The 26777-nt window shown below is 39.4% G+C and overlaps 1 protein-coding gene across 4 annotated transcripts in view; it reads left to right on the top strand.

Annotated features, from left to right (window-relative positions):
* Positions 1 to 3316: 3316 nt before the first annotated feature.
* The window catches only part of UNC13B (unc-13 homolog B), a 228085-nt gene continuing 204624 nt past the window's right edge, over positions 3317 to 26777 (top strand). The window contains exon 1 of one of the 4 annotated variants that reach the window (XM_087869575.1): positions 3317 to 3694. In XM_087869575.1, the coding sequence (XP_087725701.1) occupies positions 3673 to 3694 (22 nt within the window). In that variant the 5' untranslated portion in view covers positions 3317 to 3672. The remainder of the gene's footprint in view (positions 3695 to 26777) is intronic. The other 3 variants (XM_087869574.1, XM_045780792.2, XM_045780793.2) reach the window with 3 other exon arrangements.

Here is a 26777-nt window from a genome sequence, read left to right as displayed (position 1 = left end):
TTTCTCCCAAACGTGTGCATCCTTGGTTATCTATCTATCTATCTATCTATCTATCTATCAGTAAACTGTAGCATTATCCTTCCAGTCAACCTGACTTTAAAACTCTCTCTCCCTCTAATGCTACCAAAGAATGGATATTCTTATTCTCTACTATATTCATAGTCATTGTGAGCCAAGTTCTATCACATTAGTTCTTTTTTTTTTTTTTTTAAGATTTTATTTATTTGTTTGACAGAGAAGCCAGCGAGAGAGGGAACAGAAGCAGGGGGAGTGGGAGAGGAAGAAGCAGGCTCCCAGCGGAGGAGCCTGATGAGGGGCTCGATCCCAGAATGCTGGGATCACGCCCTGAGCCGGAGGTAGACGCTTAACGACTGAGCCACCCAGGCGCCCCTATCACATTAGTTCTTAACACTGAGAAGTGTTAAAGGGATTGTCCTTTTTCTTCCCCCTCAGTTCCATATTTACTGCCCAGTTTAATTTCTTGTTCTTTCACAGATCTTTTCTATCACCTTGTAAATTTTTATGGATAGTAAATGTGCTTTGTTTACTTTTGCATCCTCTCATTAAGACTGACCTAAAAGATACTTAATACATATTTGTTAATTAGTTATTTATATTAAATTTCTCTTTAGGCATTGGGAGATATTTCCAAAGAGATAGGGCACTTGCAGGAAGAGTAAATTTTTAACGGCCTTGGAGCATGGCTTGAAGATAATCGTATCGTTGGTAGAGGGCTCCCCTGCATCAGGGTTCTAAACTGGACCCCTTTTTCCCTGCCCGAGGGCTCCCAAAAAAGGCAGCATCAGAGCCAAACCCAGGTATTTTGGTCTTAACCACTTGAGATTCTTGGGTTCTCTTCATTACCTACTTTCCTTGATCCCGCCCACCTTCCTTCTCATTTCCTGGATTTCAGAGTCCTAGCTCTCAGCTACCTGCCAACTAAACCTTAAGTATGAATTCCTTTCAAATGCTGAAGAACTTTCAAGTACTGTACTGGAAAAACTAGTGAAGACTGTGGAGCATGGAGGATTGGTTTTCTATCCCTGTTTGAGTTGCTTCTGAAAATACATTTATCTTGCTGATCAGTATAAGTGGTGCTGGTCAAGTGCCTAGAGAACAGAAGACATTATTGCCATTTTCCTCTGAACTTTTTTTTTTTTTTTAAGATTTTGTTTATTTGTGAGAGAGAGAGAGAAAGCAGGAGCAGGGGGAAAGGCAGAGGGAGAGGGGGAAGCAGACTCCCCACCAAGCAGGGAGCCCGACGTGGCGCTCAATCCTAGGACCCTGGGATCATGACCTGAGCCGAAGGCAGATACTGAACAAACTGAGCCACCCAGGCGCCCCTCCTCTGAACTTCTAACTGGGAAACTGGGATGCATTAGAACCTTCAGATAGTGGCTCTTGTTCTGCTGACCTTCCCTTTACTTCCCAGCTACATTCCTCTCTTCATGTCCACAATTTAAGTAACAACAAACACATATTTGTCATTTTTTTATGTACTAGGTAATTTAAACGCAGTTCCTCATTTAAACTTCAAAACCATCTTATGAAGTAGTTACTATTATTATTCTTTGGGAAATTGAGGCCATGTAGCTTGCCCAAGGTCAAAGTATCAGAGGTAGAACTCAAATCCAGGTGTGGTAGGCAGATTTCTAGGATGGTTCCCCAATGATGGTTGCCCCAGTGAGGCAGCTCCTGGTGGTATTCATGTCCTTGTGTATTCCCCTTCCCTTGAATGTGCCTTGCTTCTGATGCATAGAATACAGCAAAAATGAGGGGATATCACTTCCATGATTAGGTTAAAAAAGATTGTGACTTCCACTTTATTGCCTTCTCAGCTTGCATGCTTTGATAAAAGTAAGCAGCCATGCTGGAAAGGCTCAATGACAAGGAACTGAGACCAGCCAATAGCCAATGAGGAACTGAGTTTTCAAGCCAACTTGAGTCCTGCCCACAATTATGTGAGTGAGCTTGGAAGTGGATCCTTTTGCAGTCAAGCTGGCACTTTGATAGCAGTCTGTAAAAAACCCTGAACCAGAGGATCCAATCAAGCCATACTCAGATTCCTGATCCACAGAAACTGTGAGATAATAAATGTTGTTTTAAGTCACTAAGTTTTGGAGTTATTTATTACATGACAATAGGTAATACACCAGGTGGATCTGATTGGCTTCAAAGTTCATGCTCTCCTCATTTTATAAAGGACAACAGCTGGGCTAAGTAGTTAAGTAGCCCCATCCTCCAGCAGTCCAGTGGATGCCCATTATTTTTAGGGTCAGCATCTCTGTTGGCTATGCTGGCTCAGTTTCTCTGGTCAAAATCTTCCTCAGAGTATTGCTCCAAATTTGGATGAACACTGGAAGGATCAAGTCTTCTTCATTGCATTTGCTCTTGCTTGCTATTGCATTTAGAGTGTTACTCTCTTATAGCAACTATTCCAGTGAAAGAAATCATTTGATAGCTAGGTTTACTTTTGGAGGGCAAAGACCCTGTTAGATTGACAGACCCTCCCTGGGTCTGGCAGGCAGATTTCCACAGTGCCAAGAGCTTGCAAAAGCTGAAACCTGAACTGGGCTAATGAAGCCTTCATTAGAGGAGATCCTCTAATGGTGCTCAGCCCTGGCATCACATTAAAATCACCTGGGGAGCTTTTAAAACACAGGATTCCCGAGCTTTACCCCAAACCAATCAAATTAGAATTGCAGTGTGGAAGGGGTGTTGGATCTGTTCATTATACCATGTGTCTTCCTGTGTTCTGGTCTGGTCTTTCTCACTTCCTTACATGTTCCTTTGTCATCTTACCAGAAGTCCTAGCTTGAAATACCTATCTTCCCTCTATCCTTCATTCGGTAAATATTTACGGACTGATTTCTATATAACGGGTATTATTACAGCCATTGGGGATACAATGGCGTGCAAGGGAAAAAAGGTCTAGATAAGAACTGAAGTCTCCAAACATTTTACTTTATTTATGCTCACTCAATTATTTTCCTTTTTTTTTCTTTTGCTGTAGTTGCTAATTAAAACATGCTTGCCTTGTGCTACGATCTTGTTAAATTATTACAGGTAGGGGCTCCTGTCAGTTGTAATGGATAGACTAAGAATTCGGATGGAAATTCTTCAATGAAAAGAATCTTCTTGTGTGGGAGGAGCAGAGGGCTTCAGTTACCTCCTCACATCGGTGAGGCGAAGCCCCGCCCACTCGGCGACAAGACTTTTTAGTGGGCGGAGCTGCCTAAATTCTTGCACTTTAGGAGAGGAAGGAAACCCCGCCTCTTACGTGCTTATGGGAGGCGGGGTCGGTGGACTGGGCGTGAGTTGATTGGCTGGGAGGCGGAGCGCCACGGGTTGGCTCTTTCCAGGCGCTTGTCGGGATCCCCGTGGAGCGAAAGGAGGGGGTAGTCCCGGTAGCTCCTACCTCCCAGAGATGGCGCCGCTGTGCCGCGCCCAGTCTCCTGTCTGCCCGCCCGTACTCACAGCTACTGGAAGCCCAGTCAGACGGTGAGAATTGAGCGAGTCCGAGGGAGCGGCGGGACGCTGCCTGCCACGGGGACCATGAGGAGCGGTCAGACCTGTGGGGCCGATAGCGTGAGCAGCCGCGGCACCTGCTGAGAGGAAAGAGGGTGCGGCGGCGCGGCTGGGGTGCGGCGGAGGCTCGCCGGTGCCTCGGCCATGTCGCTGCTCTGTGTACGCGGTGAGTGTGTGGACCGGGGGGGGGGGGGAAGGGGACGGGGTCGCCGAGGGGTCCCCACACGCTTCTAGTGGGTGGGGGTTACCACCTTTTCCAAACTTCACTTCCCGTCCGTGCCTCGGGGGGCGATTATATTAACTCATTTATAAACATTTAAAGAGGTTCTTTCCACTCTTTCTTTTTCCTCACTCTCCTGTGAGGGACTGTTAACCTCTCCATTTCGGTGGCCATGTGACAGAGTTGTTGGCTGGCAGGCCCAGATCCTATTAAACAGTGACTGGGGCTATTCTCTAGTGAGAGTGGACTAGCTAGGAAACCGCGAATAGTTGGTGTCAACAGTGGGCAGTCTCCCTTTCTTTTCTTCCTTTTCCCTGCACCGTGAAACTGCAGGCGGATTAGTAGAAGGTTCTTTTTATCGCTGTTTGAACGCGATGTGGTACAGCTGTCACATCCCTTCTTCCAGTGTATCTCTTGGCTTGCACCCTCTGTTACTGGTCTCGTTCCCTGCTTCCCTGTAGTGTAGGCTAAGATATTCTAATATTCGACTTGGGAAGGTGTGTTGTCTTCTCTCGTTTTGGAGCAGGTCATAAGTCGTATGACCTATATATATAGATAAGTAGATCTATATATATAGATTTTTTTTTTTTTTTACCTTCTATTACAGTAGCTAAAGGGCCTTTATTGCTTTTTCACTGAGGACACTCGACCCATCTAAGAAGATATTTTAAGGCAAGAGCTTTGGGGTTTAAGATGAGGCAGGGTGCATGGATTAAGCTCTGTGGGGTAGAGACTGTTTCTTACTGGTTTTTGTATTGTTGGTGCCCGACACAGAAGCTAAGTACTGGCTTTGAATAAATGCATGCGAGTACTGTGATTTTTGAGATTATCTGATTAGAAAAAGCAGGGTTTGGATTACCCATTGAATTTGATCTTGGAAAATTTAAGTTACAGCCTATCAATAAGATGTAGGAGAAGGCGACTTGATGGTGAGAGAGAGAATTTATCTTCAAGGGCCTTTTCCTGGTACCCTTCACTGGATAGTTAGAGTTCATGTTTCTTTTGGCTTTGTGGATTAGAAGCATTGTTATTTGTGATCTCTCTGATGGGTGTTTCCCCCAGCTGCTGGCAAAGGGGACTGTTTTGCTCTGTTCTCTTCCGCTGTTTTGTTAAATCTCCATTAACCCAAAATGGATTTGACTATTTCCAGGTTTTACGAGACAATCTTTTTTCTTCATGGTTGATTTTTTCATTAATGAGAATTTTGCTTTGCTTTTAGTAAGGCATTTTCTCTTAGCAGCTGGGAATCTATTTATTCCTTTAGATCCCTGCTGTTGAGTAAAAGGATTTGGGAGGTTGGGTTTTGCAGCGTCCCTTGGACAATTTAAATCTCTACTGCTATACCGTATTACAGCGCTGGTCCTTATGAAAGACTCTGTAGGCAGCAGCACTATTAAACCAGAATTTCCTACTTAATTGCATTTAAATAACTTAAGAGTAGGAGCTGCCGCTGTTCTAATATTGGGCAACTTTCCTTGTCTAGAAATTCTGCTGTTTAGCTAACCTCTTTCCCTTTTCACGTTATGTTAGTGGAATCTCTCTTTTTTTGAACCTGGGGGACGGGAAACCAGCAGACCATTGTCTTTTGAATGGAGATCCTGAAGATTATTAATTACTGAAACAAACAGGTACCTCGTACAGAGGTATTCATATTAAATGGCAGAGTATCCATTCTGGGGAAACTTACAGAAATGGATCAAAATAAATCTTTCTAAAATGATATTACTGCATTATATTTTGGCAGTTAGGAATGTTCATGTTATGAAAGAAACCTGTGTAATGATATTATATACCTCAGTATCAGTTCATCTTGGAGTAGAATTGAATTAGAAATTTTTTCCCTGTAGTCAAAGTTCAAACAGTAGTAGAAACTGATGTAGAAATTGGCATACTGGCATTTAATCATCCCCAGACATCTAAAGAAGTCAGTTTCAGGTGCCCCTCGCTGGGTATAGAGATTACTTAAAAAAAAAAAAAAAAAAAAAAAAAAACTAAAACAAACTTCATTTCAGAGGACAGAACTGGGACAAGTTGACCAGTGATTGAAAATTGTAAGAAACTGTATCTCTCCTGAGAAATACAAAATTACGAAAGGCACAGTGTCACTGAAAATCACTAGAAGACGGGTACCTGGGTGGGTCAGTCAGTTAGGCATCTACCTTAGGCTCAGGTCATGATCCCAGGGTCCTGGGATTGAGTCCTGCACTGGGCTCCCTGCTGAGTGGGGAGTCAGCTTCTCCCTCTGCCCCTCCCCCCAACTTGTGCTTGTGTGAGTGTTCTCTCTCTCAAAAATAAATAAATCTTAAAAAAAAAAAAAGTCAGTTTCTTGATCTAACCCTTTAATCATGCCTTATTGCCTACAAGTTAAGGTCTCTCAATAGTCTGACTCCAGCCCTCCTTTTTGGCCTGATATTCTTGCCTATCCTTATACAGATATTTAGCTGTAGCACTAACTCTGCTCATTTCTGCCTCTGCATCCCTGTTCTGCATTTGTATCCCCTGAAATATTCTTTTTTGAATTTTCTGTTTATCAAAAATTTATTCTTCCTTTCCCAGTTTAGTCTATTTTTTTTGTTGCAAAGTTCCTGAGTTCCTGTCCTCAGTGATCTTTTTCTCCTTTACACTCTTAAACTTCAGACTCCTTTAAATGTAAATTACTTATGGTCTGAACAGTACCACTAATTTGGCAATGAATGGTATACTGCCGGGCAACTTTTCTGCTGCTGTTTATGGTGACCCAGACAAAATGAGAGTGGTTAGATCAGATCTGGAATTTTGTGTTCATTCGGGGTATTTGATTCTAAGAGGGACACTGAAAAAGTAGAATTTCTTCAGAGGAGAATCATGAGAACAATGAAGGGTGTAGAAAACATTTGAAGAATTGAGAGGTTTAGTTTTGAGGCGATTTAAGAGGGAAAGGATCGTAACAGATGAAAAGTGTTTTAAAAAACTTCATTGCAGGGGTGCCTGGCTGGCTCAGTCAATGGAGCATTCGACTCTTGATCTCTGGATTGTGAGTTTGAGCCCCATGTTGGATGTAGAGATTACTTAAAAAACAAAAACAAAATTTCATTCCAGAGGGTGGATCTGGGACAAGTTGACCAGTGATTGAAAATTATAAGAAACTCTACATCTGAAACTAATGATGTACTATATGTTGGCTATTTGAATTTAAATTTAAAAAATTATAAGAAATGATTTTAGTTTAAGGAAGAATGTTAGAATTGTTTTTAACAATTTTAACTCTACATCTGAAACTAATGATGTACTATATGTTGGCTATTTGAATTTAAATTTTAAAAAATGTAAAAAATTTAAAAAATTATAAGAAATGATTTTAGTTTAAGGAAGAATGTTAGAATTGTTTTTAACAAAGGGAATGGACTACTTAGGAGGTTTTTTTTTTTTTAAAGGACATTTTAAGCAGAAACTGAATGAGTGCTAAGGGTGTTCTAAAAGAGATGTCGACATTGAGTGGGAGGTTAGACTTGATGAATTTTAAGAAACCGCCCTTTCATAGAATTCACTTAGTCTTTCTTTAAAAATTTGGCACAACTTTCCTCATACTAATATCTTTTTGCTTCCATAGGGTCTAGTACCACATGAGCAACTTGAGTAAACTAAATCAAGGATTTTCTTTAACTTTTGGGGTTTTGGTATTAGTCACTAGTTTTTCCAAACAAATTATAAGCATTTTGAGAATTGAGTCTTTCCATATTTATTTTTTCTTTTTTTAAAAGATTTTATTTATGTATTTGAGAGAGAGGGGCCACGAGTTGGGGGGGAAGCAGAGGGAGAAGGAGAAGCAGACTCCCTGCTGAGCAGGGAGCCCCTCTGGGGCTCAATCCCAGGACTCTGACTTCATGACTGGAGCTGAGAGCAGATGCTTAACTGACTGAGCCACCTAGGCACCCCTAAATCATTCTTTTTAATAGCTGTAGAGAATTCCATGTGTAATTCCATACACATTTATAAGCATATGTAATTTAACCAGTTTCATATTGATGGACAGTCATAGTTTTTTTCATTTTGCTATTACAACAATGTTACCATGAACATCCTTGTGGATTTGTTATGTTTGGAGATCTCCAATCAGCTTTCCACCCGGACTTTGTGTGTGGTTTGCTCATTGCTGTTTTCTTGGCATAATTACACTCAGCTGGATCCATTAGCAAATCAAATGCCTCCGCATTTTCTCAGATCAGCATCCTCTATAGAGGCAGGTCCTTACCAGTAGGAAATATTTTATGCCTATCAAGAAGCCCAAAGACCTCAACTTTTGTAAGTTTGCCCTATGATTTCCGCGTACTCTTCTTTTTAAAAAATCTTCTTTGTATTACTTAAAAATTATTTTCCATATTGATACATGCACCCAGTGTTCACAGCAGGATTATTTACAATAGCCAAATTATGGAAACAGCCCAAGTGTCCATTGATTGATGAGTAGATAAAAAAGATGTGGTGTGTACACACACACACACACACACACACACACACACACACACACACAGAGTAGGATATTACTCAGCCATAGAAAAGAGTGAAATCTTGGCGTTTGCAACAACGTGGATGGAGCTAAAGAGTATTATGCTAAGCAGAATAAGTCAGAGAAAGACAAATACCATATGATTTCACTCAAATATGGAATTTAAGAAACAAAACAAATGAACAAAGGGGGAAAAAAAAGAGAGGCAAACCAAGAAGTAGACTTTCAACTATAGAGAACAAATGGCTACCAGAATAGAGGTAGGTGGGTGGGTGGGCGAGTAATATAGGTGATGGGATTAAGGAGTTGCATTTAATGGATGAGCACTGGGTGATGTATGGAAATGCTAAATCACTATATTGTCCACCTGAAACTAATATTACACTGTAACTAGAATTTAACTAAAAAAATACATTTCCAAAACTTTTTTTGCAAAATTATTTTCCATATTGAACATTAATTACTTGTGTTTTAAGACAGTGTCACTAGTGATGAGAACTATACCAAGTCATTTATGTTGACTTGCCCTTAGAAAAGCTTATATTTATCATCATTTATTAGTTACCTAATTAACTGAAAGAATACTGGGAAACTCCTAGAAAGTGAATCCTGGGGGTACCTGGGTGGTTCAGTCCGTTAAGCATCTGCCTCTGGCTCAGGTCATGATCTCGGAGTTCTGTGTTAACCTCCAGCATTGGGTTCCCTGTGGGGAGCCTGCTTCTCCCTCTCCCCTCTGCTGGTGCTCACTCGCACGCGCTCTCTCGCTCTATCAAAAAAAAACCCAAAACTTAAAAAGAAAGTGAATTCTCATGGACATTCAGGACACATATTGATTGTAGGTCAATTCTAGGCTGGGGAGACCTCAGATACATTTTGGTTTACTGCCATGGTGGAAAGCAGGAATAGTAATGATTTTCTTCCTTCCTTCCTTCCTTCCTTCCTTCCTTCCTTCCTTCCTTCCTTTTTTTTTTTTTTTTTTTTAAGATTTTATCTATTTTTTAAGTATTCTCTATACCCAACATGGGGCTCAAACTCACAACCCTGAGGATCAAGAGTTGCACTCCACCAACTGAGCCAGCCAGGTGCCCCAGAATAGTAATGATTTTAGAATTTTCAGTCCTAAGAACAGATTAGTGAAGTATTTTCTTCACATCTTATTTTTTCCCTAGTATTTTCATCTGCCTCTGCTAACTCTTGCTGTTGGGTTTCTATCACATCATGGTTTGAATAGTTAGTTCCTGCCCTTAAAAGCAGAGTTGCTGCTGGGTTCCTTTCACTTAGCTATGGCATCAGGAAGTTGATTCTGCCTTGTCTGAGCGTGGCAGCAGTGAAAGGGGAAAGAACCAATTTCCTCTGCTATGGATAGCTGTTGTCATGAATTGTTCTCTTCCTAAAAAGCAGTACCTTCTGTAACTTCTTAGTTTCTAAAAGTGGGGTTTCTGGAAGTTGTACTTTTTAGGCCAATAAGCTGAGTTTTTACCTTATTTTGCCTGTGCTATGTATTTCAGACTTTGGTATGTGAATTTGTTTAAAGTTTGGGCTGTGTATCATTAGTAAATATTTGTTGAGTACCTTCTCTCTGCCTGTTTATGATACATATCTATATAGTAGATAAGAGCCCAAGGAATCTAGATGGGTTTTAAAACATCTCCTTTCTTCTCTCTTCCTGTAAGCAGCTTGAGATGGTCTCTGAAAATGGTTTGCTATTTCCTTGAACAAGAAAATCCTACAAAATCACGCAAATCAGGAGGTTCAAAGCTTCGTGTTCAGTTTAAGTACACATGTGAAACTGCCCAGGCCATCAAGGATATGCATATCTGAAAAGCCACCAAGTACCTGAAGGATCACTTTACTGAAGCATTGTGTGCCATTCCGTTGCTAGAATGGAGTTGGTAGGTATGCCCAGGCCAAACAGTGGGGCCGGACACAGGGTTGGTGGCCCCAAAAAAGTGCTGAATTTTTACTGCTCATGCTTAAAAATGAGGAGAGTAATGCTGAATTTAAGGGTTTAGATGTAGATCCTCTGGTCATTGAGCACATCCAGGTGAACAAAGCCCATGAGATACAGAACTTACAGAGCTCATGGTTGGGTTAACCCATACGTGAACTCTCCCTGCCAAATTGAGGTGATTCTTACTGAAAAGAGAAGATTGTTCCTAAAGCGGAAGAGGAGGTTGCACAAAAGAAAAAGATACCCCTAAAGAAACAAAAATGTATGGTCCAGGAGTAAGTCATAAAATAAATGCAAATAAAAGTTAAACGACAAAACAAAAATCTCCTTTCTTAGATAAATCCCAAATTAGGACTATTAGGTCTGACCTAGGATAAGCCGAATAAGTTAAGTTCTTACTGGAGTGGGATGATGCCGCACTATTTTTTTCTAACGTTCAAAGCAAGATTCTTAAAGTTTGGGGAATGTTTTATACAGTCTAGTGGACTGTCTTTATGAAAAATCAGGGAAGATTGCTATTTGTGTATCAAACATTTTTAAATTGATTTATAGTATATGTACAGAAAAGCACACAGATCTTAAGTTTATGTCTCACTGAATTATCACAAAGTGAACATACTCACATGTCAATTACTTTGGTCAAGAAGTAGAACACTGCTAACACTTCAGAAGCCCATCTTAGTATTCCTGTCAATCATTATTTCCTCCCACTTTCCCAAAGCTAACATTATCTGATTCTAACACCAGAGTAGTTTAGCTTGTTTTTTTTTTTAAATAAGCTTAACTTTTAAAAATAATATTATATTTTTAAGTAATCTCTACACCCAACGTGGGACTCATACTCGCAACCCCGAGATCAAGAGTTGCATGCTCTCTGGACTGAGCCAGCCAGGTGCCCCAATAAACTTCATTTTTTAAGAGCAGTTTTAGTTTCATAGCAAAATTGAGTATACAGTTTTGCTTGTTTTTGAATTTAAAAAAAAAATCAAAATATAGGGGCACCTGGCTGGCTGGCTCAGTTGGTAGGGCATGCCCCCTCTTGATATGGGGTTGTGAGTTCAAGCCCCACATTGGGTGTGTTTACTTAAAAATAAAATCCTTAAAAAAATTAAGATATAATTGACGATGAACTTAATAAAAGGAATTATACAGTATTTCTTTCTGACTGGCTGCTTTTGCCTAACATGCTTGTCAGATGTTTCCACTTGATGCATGGCTGTGGTTCATTGATTTTTTTTTTTTTTTTTTTTTTTAGTTGCTGTATACTATCTCATTATATGAATATACCACAGTTTATTTATCTTTGGATATTTTTTCCCCATCTTACCATTTTATATCTTTTGGTCCTACCTTGTATGTATTTCTGTTGGGTATATATATGGTGTATGTGTATCTGGGATTAAAATTTCTGGGTCGTAAGTTATGGTTATGTTCAACTGTAGTTGATAACATAGAACAGTTTTCCAAAATCTACCAATTTACTCTCCTAGTAACTGTTTTTCTAATATTCATTTTTTAAAAGATTTTATTTATTTATTTGAGAGAGAGCATGAGTGGGGGAGGAGCAGAGGGAGAGGGACAAGCAGACTCTCTGCTGAGCAGGGAGCCCCACTCAGGGCTTGATCCCAGGACCCTGAGATCATGACTGAGCCAGACATTTAACTGACTGAGCCACCCAGGTGCCCCTCTGATATTCATTTTTTAAAAAAGAGAATTGAGGGGCATTTGGGTGGCTCAGTCGGTAGAGTGGCCAACTCTTGATTTTGGCTCAGATCATGATCTCAGAGTGGTGAGATCAGGCCCCACTGCAGGCCCTGCTCTGAGGGGAGTCTACTTAAGATTCTTTCCCTCTCCCTCTGCCCCTTCCCCCCTGCTTGTGTATGAGTGTGCTTGCTCTTTCTCTCAAATAAATCTTAAAAAAAAAAAAAAATTGAATGGCCCTTAATTCTCAGCATTTGGCCAGGTTATCAAACCATTTCACAGGCATTAATACATAATTTTTACATGTTAATCCTGCAGGCTTGATAATGTGTGTGTGTGTGTGTGTGTGTGTGTGTGTGTATATATATATATATTATATATATATTGTATATATATTATATAAAATATATATATTATATATGTTTTAATGACCTGAAGAGATCTATTATATTTGAGATGATGTCTCACATTTAAGACTAAAGTTTGTGGCATTTCATTGAAAGAAATACTGAGTTAATGCTTATAATGTTGAATAAAGATAACAGCCTAGTCCCTGAACTTACTGGCATTATGTACTTTATTTATTTATTTATTTATTTATTTATTTATTTTTTAAAGATTTTATTTATTTATTCGACAGGATAGAGACAGCCAGCGAGAGAGGGAACACAGCAGGGGGAGTGGGAGAGGAAGAAGCAGGCTCATAGTAGAGGAGCCTGATGTGGGGCTCGATCTCATAACGCCGGGATCACGCCCTGAGCCGAAGGCAGACGCTTAACCGCTGTGCCACCCAGGCGCCCCGGCATTATGTACTTTAAAAAAGAAATACCATCATTCAAGTATTTATCAGCTTGGTATATGCCAGGCACCATTGGGCATACCGAGAATATAGAGGTAGGGGAACTAGGTAAATGTGGTCTGTGCCATCACAGAGCTTACAGACATTATTACAGGCTTAATGAAGACCACTTGAAAATATGGGAAAGTGCTAAAGTAAAACAGCACAAAGGACAAAACCCAAAAATGTTAAAATCCCATCCCTCAATATTACTGTTAATATTTTGTTTGTTTTTTAAACTTACTGTGGAGAATTTAAAATACATTAAAGTAGGTAGAACAGTGTAATGAACCTACAGGTTCCTGTCACCCAGCTTCAACATTTATCAGCTCTCATTTTTTTTAATAACCCCATCCAGTCTCCCTTCTTTCTCTATTTGAAGCAAATCCATACACCATCATTTCATCTGTAAACATTTCAGTATGTATCTTCAAAAGATAAGGATTAACCCCCCCCAAAACCAGTATCACATTTTAGAAAATTCCTTAATTCCACCAAATATCCAGTGTTTGAATTTATAGTTTGTTCATAAATATTACAATTTTTTTCTTTTTTACAGTTTGAGTGTTTGAATCAGGACCGCAATAAGGTCTACACATTGCTTTTGGTTGATAGTTCTTTTGGGCCTCTTAATCTTTAGGTTTCATCTCCATCTCTCCTACTCTTTTTTTCTTTGCAACTTCTTTGTTGAAGAAACTGGATCATTTGTCTTGTCTCCCAGTCTGGATTTTGCTGATTGTATCTTTATGGCATAGTTTAACATGTTCTTGAGTCTTAAACTATATATATATATATATATATTTCCAGGCGCCTGTGTGGCTCAGTTGTTAAGTGTCTGCCTTGGGCTTAGGTCATGATCCCAGGGTCCTGGGATTGAGCCCCACGTTGGGTTCCCTGCTCAGCAGGGAGCCTGCCTCACCCTCTCCTTCTGCCACTCCCCCTGCTTGTGCTGGCTCCCCACCCCACCCCGTCAAATAAATAAATAAATACATAAAAAATATTTTTAAAAAACCACCTATATATATATTTCCTATAATGTTGATGTTAGAATTAGAGACTTGAGCATACTGCTTTTTGTTTGTTTTGTTTTGTTAAAGCTACTTCATGAGTAATGTTGGGTTCTTCATTGGAAGGCTCAGAATGGCTGGTTGTCTCTCCCTTTTTTTTTTTTTTTTTTTTTGGTTGGTGTTGTTGGTGCCTGTTGATGCTTAATGTCTAGCAGATTCATTATGGGCTGCAAAATGGTGATAATCTAATCTAATAATTCTTTCATTTGTTAGCTGGAATATTTCAATAAAGAGAAACTTCCCCACATATTTTCAAAGATTTATTTATTTTAGGGTGCGCAGGCAGGGGGAGGGGTAGAGGGAGGGGGGAGAGAGAGAGAAACAGACTCCCTACTGAGCATGGAGCCTGTCTTAGGGCTTGATCCCACAACTTTGAGTTCATGACCTGAGCCTAAATCAAGAGTTGGGCACTCAACTGACTGAGCCACCCAGGTTCCCTGAGAAACTTCCTCAGATTTACTATTTAGCTACACAGTGGGTTTTTACAGGAAAGTCAGGATAAATGCTTGGTTCTTTCCTTTTATTTATTTAATTTTCAAAATAGTGATTTGGTCTCAGCATTCTCTAACAGTGACTAATTAGTTGCTATTGTCTTCAGTACTATTATGAAGTCATAGATTTAAGCGTATTTCAGCCTATGTGGTTATTATTGATATACAAATTGTTCGTCTTTGCCACTAGCAGCTTCTTACTGTTCATGTTTTGATGTGTATCCTTTTAGACACTCTCCCCATACTGTTTGGCCACTCTACCCACCCCTTTTTTCTTGAGATCAATTTTCACATGCATTTTCTCATGTCAGTAATTTTTTATAAAATTTTTTATCTAGTAATAATGTCAGACTGCTAGAAAAGTTGCAAAAGTAAAAATGATACAAAGAACAGTTGCTTGGTGGTAAGTTTCAGACAACATTGCTCTCTATCCCCTAAATACTTCATTGTATATTTCCTAAGAATAAAGATGGTCATTGACATAACCACAGTAATCTTTCAGTAAATTTAGCAATGATACAATAATTTTTATTTTTTATTATTTTTTAATAATATTTTTTATTATGTTAGTCACCATACATGATACAATAATTTTATTTAATCTGCCAGTTATATTCATTTTTGTCAGATGTCCCAGTTGTCAAATGTCCATTATAACATTTTTCTTTTCCAGGATAGGATCCAGTCTCAGAGTTGGCTTTCCATTTAGTGGTCATGTCTTTTTAGCCTCCTTCAATACAGAACATTTCCATAGCCTTAAAACAATTTTTTTTTTTTTTGGTAACATTGGCCCCCTTTTTTTTTTTTAAAGGATACAATCCCCTCTCCTCTCCTTTTTTAGTGGAATGTTCATCATTTTTGGTTTGTCTGATGTTAAGCATCCTGAATTGGAGTACTACTTAGTTGATGTTGTGTCCTTCTCAGGGTATCAACATCAGAAAACACATTGTGTCTCTCTTTGGTGAAATAAATTTTGATTACCTGGTTAAATATTGTTTGACTTTTGGCTCCCTGTAACTTATAAGCATCTTGTAGGACATACTTAATAACATTGAAATATTCTGCATAATAGGAGTGTTATAAGGACTAAATAGAACAGGGGCTGCTGGCTGGATCAGTCAGTAGAGCATGTGACTCTTGATCTCAGGGTCATGGTGTTCAAGCCCTAGCCTACTAAAAAAAAAAAAAAAAAATTAAGAGGGGGTACCTGGGTGGCTCAGTTGGTTAAGCATCTGCCTTCGACTCAGGTCATGATCCCAGCGTCCAGGGATTGAGTCCCTGCTGAGTGGGGAGCCTGCTGCTCCTCTGACCTCCTCTTGTGCTTTCTCTCTCTAATAAATGAATCTTAAAAAAAAATTAAAGACTAAGTAGAACATTATTTGTCCAAGTGGCTGAGACAGTGTCATGCATGTGGGTTTGTTAAATTTGAATCTGCCTGACATAATGAAAATACTGCTTTAGTGTATTTATTAATCTGGTGACAGTGTGTAAACTGGATTAAGTGGGGGAGAAATTAAAGGCACTTAAATCATAGCAGGAGTAATTTAGATTGAATGTAAATTAAAATTTCTTGATGAGATTTGAACTGTTGCAGAAAAGCAGTGAAATTCATTTTTCTAGGTCTCTTAAAAATAAGTCCTGTTTCCTTCTGTGTGGAATATTTAGGTGTAGCTGCTCTGGATGAGGAAAGCTAGATAAACAGCTTTGCATTTCCTGCTTTAAGATTCTTTGTGATTACAGAGAAATGGAATAATTGCGTATGGTAGAATTTTGTGTTCAGTTTAGCAAGGAAATTATTTCATTTTTCTATTTATCTTCAGTAAAAATAGAATGTTCATTCTCATGTTATCTCCAAAAGCAACTATCCACTGATCATGTGATAGAGGCCCATGGCATCAAAAGAAAAGAGTCATGAGGGCTTTTTTGTGTTAGTGAACCCCACAGTGATAAAAAAATGTGGTCAAAATATGACAGGAACAGGTTTGTGTTAGTGTGTATGTATATACTGTTTTCTTCTAAAGAATATTATAAATAGGGAAAAGCAGTTCTGAGTCATTAGGAAATACCGATTTCCAAGAAAAGCCTGTTTTGTTTTCTGGTGCTGTTTTTGCGGCTTCTATTTCTGTGCCGTAAGTACTTATTTGGGACTGGAGAGCAGAGAGGCCTTTGGATTGTGTTGGGCTGTTAATTTTTTATTGGAGGTGTTTGCTTTATTAATTTTTTAAAAAAATATTTTAGAGTGAAAGAGCTCGAGTGGAGGGGAGGGGCAGAGGGAGATTCCACCCTGCCCCACATGGAGTGGGGTGGGGCTGGGTGGGGCCAAGCCCAGGTGGGGCAGGGCGGGGGGAGGGGGCGAGGTGGGCCCTTCTCCCCCGTGGGGGAGGGTGGGGACTGGCCAAGCCCAGGTGGGGCAGGGTGGGGACTGGCGGGGGAGTGGGGGGGGGGGCGGGGGGGGTGGGAAGGAGTGGGGCCCCGAGTCGGGGCTCGATTTCACCGTCCTGAGATCACAACCTGAGCCAAATGCCGGAGATACTGAGCCATCCAGGCATCCCGGCTTTATTAATTTTTATAGTGTTTTATTGTGAGTGATGTTGAAAAGAAAGACGCTAGAGGACAGTGAGTGAGGAAGGTCTGCATAGAAGCTAAGGAGGGACTAGGTTAAGGACTAAGCTAAGGTTGGACAGTGGCAAGATAATTGCTTTTATATGTGATTAAGGGGGGATAAAAATGATTTAATCAAAGGGCTAGTCACTTAGGTGATTTCTATTCAGACTTGTAGGGCTTTCATGTACAAAAGAATAAAGGAAATCTGCTTGCTAAGGAGAGGGGATAAATGATACAGATATAGGCATCTATGTACATACACCTCATTTCAGTCATCCACACCCATGATCACATCATAAAGCATGCCACTCCTTGGAATGGTGCTCTGCTTTTGGATCTTAAATTTCTTCACCTATCTGATCGTATTCTCCAGTCTGTCTTTCTAGCTTTTAGTCTCACTGTGTTTTTATGACTGTAATATAGGGTAGATATTAAAAAGCTTTGGTTTTAGATGGACCTGAGTTGGTGAATGTACATCTCTACCGCTTATGAGTTGTGTGCCCTTACATATGTTACTGTCACTGAGTCTTAATTTCCACATCTTTAATATTCATATATCTATTTCAGAAGTATTAAATTCCTATTCTTTTTTTCTTTGCTTGTTTTTTCACTAAGCTGTAGGCGGGACATGGGGCTTGAACTCATGATCTGGAGATTAAGAGTTACATGCTCTGCGGACTGAGCCAGCCAGGTTCTCCTTAAGTCCCTGTTCTTAATGGAGTTTCATTCTATTAAGGGAAGATACAGAAATAAAATAAATGAATAATTAAGCCTAAATAAGTGAAGAAAGTAAGGTAAGGGACTGAGAGTGATCTGAATGGAAGAATTATTTGAAATAGAATTGTCCAGGAATCCCTCATCAGGGTGGTGGCATCTGAGCTGAGACCTGAATGATGAGACGAAATTATCAGTCAGAGATCTGAGGTAAGTTTTTTAAGCAGAGGGAATTTGAGGGGAAGGAGGAAAAAAGGATTATTGGAAGTTAGGGTGACAGGTAGGCAGAGACTAAATCATACAAGGTTCTGTAGTTTGTACCAAAGAGTTGGATTTTTTATTTTAAGATTTATTTATTTGAGAGAGAGAGAGATAAAGCATGAGAAGGGGGGGAAGAGAGAGAAGCAGGCTCCCCACTGACCGAGTTGTTGGATGTGGGGGCTCAATCCCAGGACCCCAGGATCATGAACTGAGCCAAAGGCAGATGCTTAACCGACTGAACCACCCACGTGCCCCAAGAGTTTGATGTTACTCCAAACAGCATTGGACGTAACTGAATGGCTTTAAGCAAGATCAGTGCTTTGATTTATGTTTTACAAGTGGTAAGTTTGTGGTGAGTAAACTGGGATGGGAAGCCATGGCTAGCAACACTGGAAGCAGGGGCCCTCTTGGAGCATTCAGGTAAGAGATGGATAGTGACTTGGACTAGGGTGGTAGTACTAGAGATGGTGCAAATATCTATAGCAAAGCGTTGCTGAGGTAATTATTGTAACAATGATTAGCACTCTCCCAGGCCTAAAATGAGTGCTTATTTTACTACAAAAATAGTATTAATGGTTCTCATTCAGCTTTATGCCATCTATTCATCTAAGTTACGAAGCTGAAGTCATCCTAGATTTCTCATTCGAGGAAGAAAATACAGAGAGGAAAAAAAATTGGTAGATTCAGTTGAGTTCGTGGTGTCTGTAGAGTAAGTTACGTATAAGATATGTTGAGATGAAAGTATCAATAATCTCCTTGCAAGATGACCTTTGAAAATAATACCTGAAAATGTAGATCTATAGCTTGAGAAGTCTTGTTAGAGATAAATACTTGGGAGTTGTAGGTATTTGGTAGTATAAAGCCATTAGCTTGAATAAAATTGCCTATCTGTATAGAGGATAAAAGAGGAGAAAAATGAGCTAATGCTGTAACTAAAGGAATGGGCAAAAGAAAGGTTGATAGGTGATGAGAACTGCAGGAAAATGGAGAATGCTGTGTCTGTGCCTGAAGTCTGGAGTAGAGGGAATTTCAGGAAGGGACGATTGGATGATAGAGATGAATGATACTGGTTGAGAATAAACAAACCAAGGTCACTGGATTTGAAAACTAGAGCAGTTTCAGCATCATATTACAGTGGTTCCAGGAGTATCTGGGAAGTGAAGTGGTATTAGCTACTGTAGGCTCCTCATTCACAAGAATTACAATAAAGAGAAGGGTTGAGTGCGTCTTGAGAGGATACTTGGATGTTTGGAGCCTGAGGGGGAAAGTCAGGATGAGAAGGGGGTAAAGGAGACATGATGAATGATTTCCCTATAAAGTAGGATGCAAGGTTATCAGCTGAAAATGAGGTGGTGGGGATGGTTTAGCAAGTGTGAGTGGAGTGCTAAAGGTTTCATTTACTCATTCTTTCAGCATCTATTGTGCCAGGTACTTGGGGCACAGTTGTGATTAAAAAATAAAACAGGGGCACCTGGGTGGCTCAGTCAGTTAAGCATCTGTCTTTGGCTCAGGTGGTGATTCCAGAGTCCTGGGATCGAGGTCTGCATCGGCCTCCCTTCTCCGAGGAGAGCCTGTTTCCTCCCTCTCCCTCTGCCTGCTCCTGCTCCCCCTGCTTGTGCTCTCTCTGTGTCAAATAAATCAAATCTTAAAAAAAAAAAAAAAAAAGTGTTCAAAACAAAACCCTTCTTGGAAGTTATACTGATTAGTGAGGCAGCTAGACATTAAGCAAGAAGAATCATATCGATTAAAATAAAATTATAACTAGAGAAAAATACAACTGTTATTTGTACTACAGATGTGAGAATGTGAGTACATAATGTAATGAGAACATATGATAGGAAAAGTTACCTACTCAGTTCAGAGAAGCCTTACCTAATGAAGTGAAGATTGAATTCAGATCTGGAGGAAGAGGAAGCCTTACTCTGGGAAGGGAAGGAAAAGAATATTCTAGGCAGAGGAAATAGTGTGTACAAAGTCCTTGTGGTGAGGATGAGGAGCTGAAAGAAGGCAGTATTGCTGGTGTGCAGAGAGGAAGAGAAAACATGGGTCAAAATGAGGTTAGAGAGGGGTACCTGGTTGACTCAGTCAGTAGAGCATGTGACTCTTGATCTCAGGGACATGAGTTCAAGCCTCATGTTGGGCATGGACCCTACTTAAAAGAAAAAAAAATGAGGCCCCAACTATGGGGCCCTTGTACATCACATTAGAGTGGAAATTGAACGGGAATGAGATTGAGGGAGGGGCAAAAGTTTATAAACGGAAAGCATGGGATTTGTAATTAGATTTGAGTTCGAGTTCTTTTTTCTATCACTGAAAACTTTCGGTACGCCTCTTGACTATTAAGTTACAGTTTATTTGATTTTTTTAAAAGATTTTATTTATTTATTAGAGGGAGTGCACGAGAGAGGATAAGCTGGGGGAGAGGCAGTTGAAGAGGGAGAGGCAGACTCCCCACTAATCAGGGAGCCCAATGCGGGACTTGATCCCAAGATCCTGGGATCATGATCTGAGCCAAAGACAGGTGTTTAACCGACTGAGCCGCTCAGGCACCCCTACAATTTATTTATTTTTATTTTATTACTATTTTTTAAGATTTTATTTGATAGGGAGAGAGCAAGCACAAGCAAGGGGAATGGCAGGCAGGGGAGAAGCAGGCTTCCTGCGGAGCAAGGAGCCCCAAGTGGGGCTTGATCCCAGGATCCTGGGATCATGACCTGAGCCTAAGGCAGCAACCCAACTGAGCCACCCAGGTGCCCCAATTTATTTTATTTTTAAAGAGTTTATTTGAGAGCAAGAGAGCACACATGAGCAGGGTGGAGGGGCAGAGGGAGGAGGAGACTCCCTGCTGAGTAGGGAGCCCTATGTGGGGCTCCATCCCAGTACCCCGGGTCATGACCGAGCTGAAGGCTTAACCAACTGAGCCACCCGGGGCCCCTATTAAGTTACAATTTAAAATGAAGTGTTATTCTCTGTTCAGTGTACTTCACTGAGTTGAGAATTAAACTCTAAATAAGATCATATGTGGGAAAGTCCCTTATAAGTTATAATAACTTTTACTTTTGGATAGTCCTTTTTTTCTCCATAGAGGCTTAAGTATTCTGAAATTTAAAAACAGAGAGGATGTGATCAGTTCCATCAACATTTATTGAACACTTAACTATGGGTGAGGCATTGAACTAGTCACCCTGGGTATGTAAAAGTGAGTAAGAAATGGGCCTGAAGAAACAGCCAAGATGGGGAGATAGCCGTGTATACAACTAAATACATTGCAAGATACAGTTTGGTAATTTCTAAAACAGAAGTGCAAAATAAAATGGGATGTAGAAATGGAGTGATCGATTCCATCTGAGAGACAGGAAAGGCCTCAGCTAGGGGAGGAAGTAGAGGAAGGAGGTAAATAAAAGTGGAGTCAGGTTTTTCATTGTGGTGTCATTAATTGGAATATGAAACAGAAGGAATAATAGCTTCTGGGGAGATGATGATTTTGGTTTTGGACAAGTTAAATTTGAGGGGCTTGCAGTCCATGTTTTACAGTTGGAAACGTGACTAGGGAGATCATGGTTAGAGGTATAGATTTGGTCTGTTCTTTGTGGATCTGTTGGGTGGAGAAATGGTGGCAGGGTAAACATTTACTTATTATATACTATGTTTCATTGACTATAAAAAGCCAGAGATTGTAAGACACACCATTATTTTATGTACCATTAAGAAAGAAATATGATTGATTGAACTACAACACATCTTTGACTTTTTTTGCTTCAGTTTTTTTTTTTTTAAGTTGAAGTGTAGTTGACACACAATGATGTATTAGTTTCAGGTGTACAACATAGTGATTCAACAATTCTATGCTTGTTTATCACAAGTGTAGTTACCATCTGCACCATACAGTGCTATTACAATACCATTGACTATATTACCTATGTTGTTGTGCCTTTCATCCTTGTGACTTATTCATTCTATAACTGAAAGCCTATACCTCCCACTCTCCTTCATCTCCTTCACCCCTTTTCCCCATCCTACCTCCTTCTCTTCCCACCAGTTTGTTCTCTGTAGTTAAAGGTCTGTTTCTGTTTTTTGTTGTTGTTTGTAATTTCTTTTAAAGATTCCACATATACATGAAATCATATGGTTTTTAGTTTTCTCTGACTTATTTCATTTAGCATAATGCCCTCAGGTCCATACATCTTGTCACAAAGAGCAAAGTCTCATTCTTTTTTTATGGCTGAGTAATATTCCATTGTGTATATATACACCACATCTTCTTTATCCATTCATCTATTTGTGGACACTTGGGTTGCTTCCACATCTTGGCTATTGTAAATACTGCTGCAGTAAACATAGGGATGCATATATCTTTTTGAATTAGTGTTTTTGTTTTCTTTGGGTAAATACCCAGTAGCGGAATTACTGGGTCAATATGGTATTTCTATTTTTAATGTTTTATGGAACCTATATATTGTTCTCCACAATGATTGTACCAGTTTACATTTCCATCAGCAGTGCAGGAGGGTTCCTTCTTCACATCCTTTCCAACACTTATTATTTCTTGTCTTCTTCATAGTAGCCATTCCGACTGGTTTGAGGTGATATTGCATCATTTTTGACTTGCATTTCCCTGATGATTAGTTGAGCATCTTTTCATATGTGTGTTGGTATCTGTGTGTCATCTTTGGTGGAAAAAAACCCTACATAATTGATTTTAAGACACATTTCGATTTCAGTTGTTAAATGAGAAAATATCCCACCATCTTAGAATCAATGAAATACTGAAGCTAACATTTAATGAGGCTTTTTCTCTTTGCCAGGCTGTCTTCCAATAAGCAGGTAAGCATTAATAATTTAATTCTAAGGGTGCCTGGGTGGCTTAGTCATTACTCGTCTGCCTTCGGCTCTGGTTGTGATCCCAGGGTTCTGGGATCAAGCTCTGCATCGGGCTCCCTGCTCAGTGGGAGGCCTGCTTCTCCCTCTCCTCCTGCTTGTGTTCCCTCTCTTGCTGTCTCTTTCTCTCTGTCAAATAAATAAATAAAAATCTTAAAAAAATAATTCTAATTATCTTGTTTATTTTCATTTTACATATGAGGGCACTGGGCTCATGGAAGTTACTACTTTAACATACTGTAAAGCTGAATTTAGATATTTTAGCCTTAGTCTAAACTAAAAATTAATAATACAGGATAGTGCTTTGGAACATGGAAAACATCTTTATAAATAATGTTTAGGGGAAGATAACTTGGTGCACTGTTGGCTATGATTCAGAGTGTCACTATAGCTGTGGTTTCTGTTTGCTTAGGATGTATTCAGGGGCAGTATAATAACAGGTGTTTTATAGATTGGAGAGTTCATTATGGCTGCTGTACTGTAATAGTGTTCACAACTTAAATTCCTTTTATTCTTGGGATGACGTGGTATAATGGAAAATCCAGGATTTTGAATTCAGGAGAACACTGTTTTGAGTCTCACTGGGTAGTGACTAAAATTTTATCTATTAGTCTTTTAACTTCATTCAGAATCATCCGTCAAAGGGGAAAGATAATACCTGTATCAGTCTTTCTGGATTGGAGTGAGGGTCAAATTGACAGATAAAGAAGTACTATGTAGTTTTAAAAAAGACTCAGATAGTGCAGAGTGGTAGGTATAATTATTCTGAAAAGTTTAGGAGCTGGAAACTATTCATAAAGCCTGACCTAAGGGGCACATAGGTGGCTCAATCGGTTAAGCCACTGACTCTTGGTTTTGGCTTAGGTCACAATCTCGGGGTTGTGGGATTGAACCTCCATGGGGTTCCCTGCTCAGCGGGGAGTCTGCTTGAGGTTCTTTCTCCCTCTCCCTCTGCTGTTCCCCCGGCTCCCATGTGTGCACTCTTGATTCTCTCTAAAATAAATAAAATGTTAAAAAAAAAAAAAAGGCCTGACCTAAGATATAAGAAATACTTGGGAATGAATTGGGCTTCCACTGAAATACAGCCGCCTTTCATGTGAAATGAGAAAGGTAATCATTATATTGGGACATTCTATACCAAGACAACTCAGGAGATAAAATTGTAGACTTTCCTACTTGTTTAGGTTTGGCAAAGTGCTGGTTTGCTGGCCTTAGGCAAATGATACTGGTCTGGAATATACCTAGTTAAGAGAACTGTCATGTTGGTAGATGCATTATATCTGTCTATCTATCTATGAAAGTTTTTGTTGCTGCCAATCCAATAGTTTATTCAAGAGACTAAGTGCTCTCTGTGAAGTTTTCATATGCCTGTTTTCAGCTGAAGCATAAAGCTGCCTTAGAGAATACACATTAAGGCTTTATTGTGTATACCATATTGTGTTACTTACAAAGATAAACACATGTGGTTCATCCTCCCAACTAGTTTGCACTCTAAAAGAGAAGACAAATATGAGAATATGCCTGACAGAGAACAGAATGTAAGTGACATTATAGAGGAACAACTGAACTAGAACAGATTTCATCTGGGGAGTGATAAGGGAATGCTCTTTGGTGACAGTTATTTTTTCTCATATGGGCAATATATGTGCACTTCAGAAATTTTGGGAAATACATCATCAAGAGAAAAATAAAAATAATAATTCCACTGGTCTTCTGCGTAGGGTGTGTGTATATATAAACTTTTTTACATAAAATTGTATCCTACTTTATGTACAACTTATCCTGATTTCTTTTTCCTGGTGGAATATTATCATATAGATTAGAATTTGATGGGACTTCTCTAGGTTATATCTTTACTTTTTGGAAATTGGAAAGGATTTTTAGAATCTAGTAAGCTAAAACTCTAGTAAGCTAAAATGTACCACTGTGATGATTTATTGAAGTTATGAGAACAGTTTATAAGCTATTTGAGAAAGTATATGAAAAATAAACAAAATTGACAAGGGCATGTATTAATTGCTGTATCAATAAATCTAATTTGCTCACCGTTAAGAGATCACTGTAATGAAATAAACCACAATAAATCACTGAAATGAAATAAGGTACCAGTATTTGATATTTGGGGATTGTGCCAAACAAGTCTTTGTGGTGTCAGTATCTGTTGCTTTGGTTGGAATGATCCAGCCATTTCTAGCAGTACTGTAGTCGAGAGTCACTTAAAACCTCTAGGCTTTCAGGGCAATAACAGGTGTTTCTTCTTGTGATCTGTGAATGCTATTTTACAATGTCCAGAAAACTTGCTTTCTATATTTCTTGAGATCTGGGTCAATATATGCTTTGTTGCAACTAGAGAAGGGAGGTAAGCTATTAAAAATCACTAAACAAAAGATTAGTAAAATAAATAAAATCCTTGTCGAGGGGTACCTGGCTGGCTCAGTTGGTGGAGCATGAAATTCTTGATCTCGGGGTTGTGGATTCAAGCACCACATTGGGTATAGAGATTACTTAAAAATAAAAACTTAAAAAAAATCCTTGTCAATAAATTTCTGGTTATATTTCTAATTATATCTCAAGGACAAAGTCCCAGAAGTTGGGATTATTAGACCTCAATGAATGAGTGGTTTTTAAGGTTCTTTATACAGTTTGTCAGATTACTCCATAGAAAGAAAAGGAATTTGTTTTATGTACTACTTCATATCAATTTATATTTTCATGAGTTGTGTGTAAGGGTGCTCATCTCATCAAACCCTGACCAGCATCCAGTCTTCTGTCTCTATTATTAATACTTTATTTTTGTTTTGCTGTAAATTTCATGAATTTTTCTAAATGTATTTTGTACATGTATGAAGTTAAATAAATTTTCATGTTAGAGTGGAAATTCATTTATCTTCTTTGTGAATCACCTATTGGTGCCTTTTGCCTGTTTTTTAAAATTAGTGTTTTATATTGATTTGTAAGAGCTCTTTGTATATTATCATTATTGGTATTTTGATATGTTAATAATTAGTATGTTAATGATAATTTGTATATAGTACTTGCAAATAACATTTCCATTTTGTAGTTTGCCTTTGGATTTTATTTATAATGTTTACACAGCATCAACATTTCAAGGTATTAACCCAATCTAAAAATTAAAAAAAAAAACAACACACACACACACACGCAGACACACACACACTTTGATTACTTGAGTTCTAGCTTGTAGCTAGTTTGAGGTATCTTAAACAGGACCAGGGAACCTTTTACAGGATAAGTAATGTTCAATAAACATGTGATTTGATTTAGGGGGCGCCTGGGTGGCACAGCGGTTAAGCGTCTGCCTTCGGCTCAGGGCGTGATCCCGGCGTTATGGGATCGAGCCCCACATCAGGCTCCTCCGCTATGAGCCTGCTTCTTCCTCTCCTACTCCCCCTGCTTGTGTTCCCTCTCTCGCTGGCTGTCTCTATCTACGTCGAATAAATAAATAAAATCTTTAAAAAAAAATGTGATTTGATTTAATATATGTATCAACAGTTATCCTGTGGGCTTCTCTGTAGGATAATTACTGGATTTTATTTTATTATTTTATTTTTCAAGATTTTATTTATTTATTTGATAGAGAGCACGATCAGTGGGGAAGAGCAGAGGGAGAGGAAGAAGCAGGCTCCCGGCTGAACAGGGAGCCCAATGTGGGGCTCCATCCCAGGACCCTGGGATCATGACCTGAGCCGAAGGCAAACACTTAACTGACTGAGCCACCCAGGTGCTCCTATTTTATTTTATTTTTAAAGATTTTATTTATCTATTTGACAACAAGCACAGGTAGGGAGAGCAACAGGCAGGAGAGGGAGAAGCAGGCTCCCTGCTGAGCGGGGTGCCAGATGCGGGGCTCCATCCCAGGGCCCTGGGATCATGACCTGAGCCAAAGGCAGACGCCCAATGACTGAGCCACCCAGGCACCCCTAATTACTGGATTTTAATAAAGACCAAGAAATAATTAGGAGTTATGAACAAGATAAGGTATATTACTATAATGGTTTTAGTTATTGAAATTATAAC

Source organism: Ursus americanus, chromosome 18, assembly GCF_024610735.1.
Source record: "Ursus americanus isolate L20-20 chromosome 18, mUrsAme1.1.p, whole genome shotgun sequence".
In the NCBI taxonomy this organism is placed as follows: Eukaryota; Metazoa; Chordata; class Mammalia; order Carnivora; family Ursidae; genus Ursus; species Ursus americanus.
This window is presented reverse-complemented; position numbering and strand designations above follow the sequence as displayed.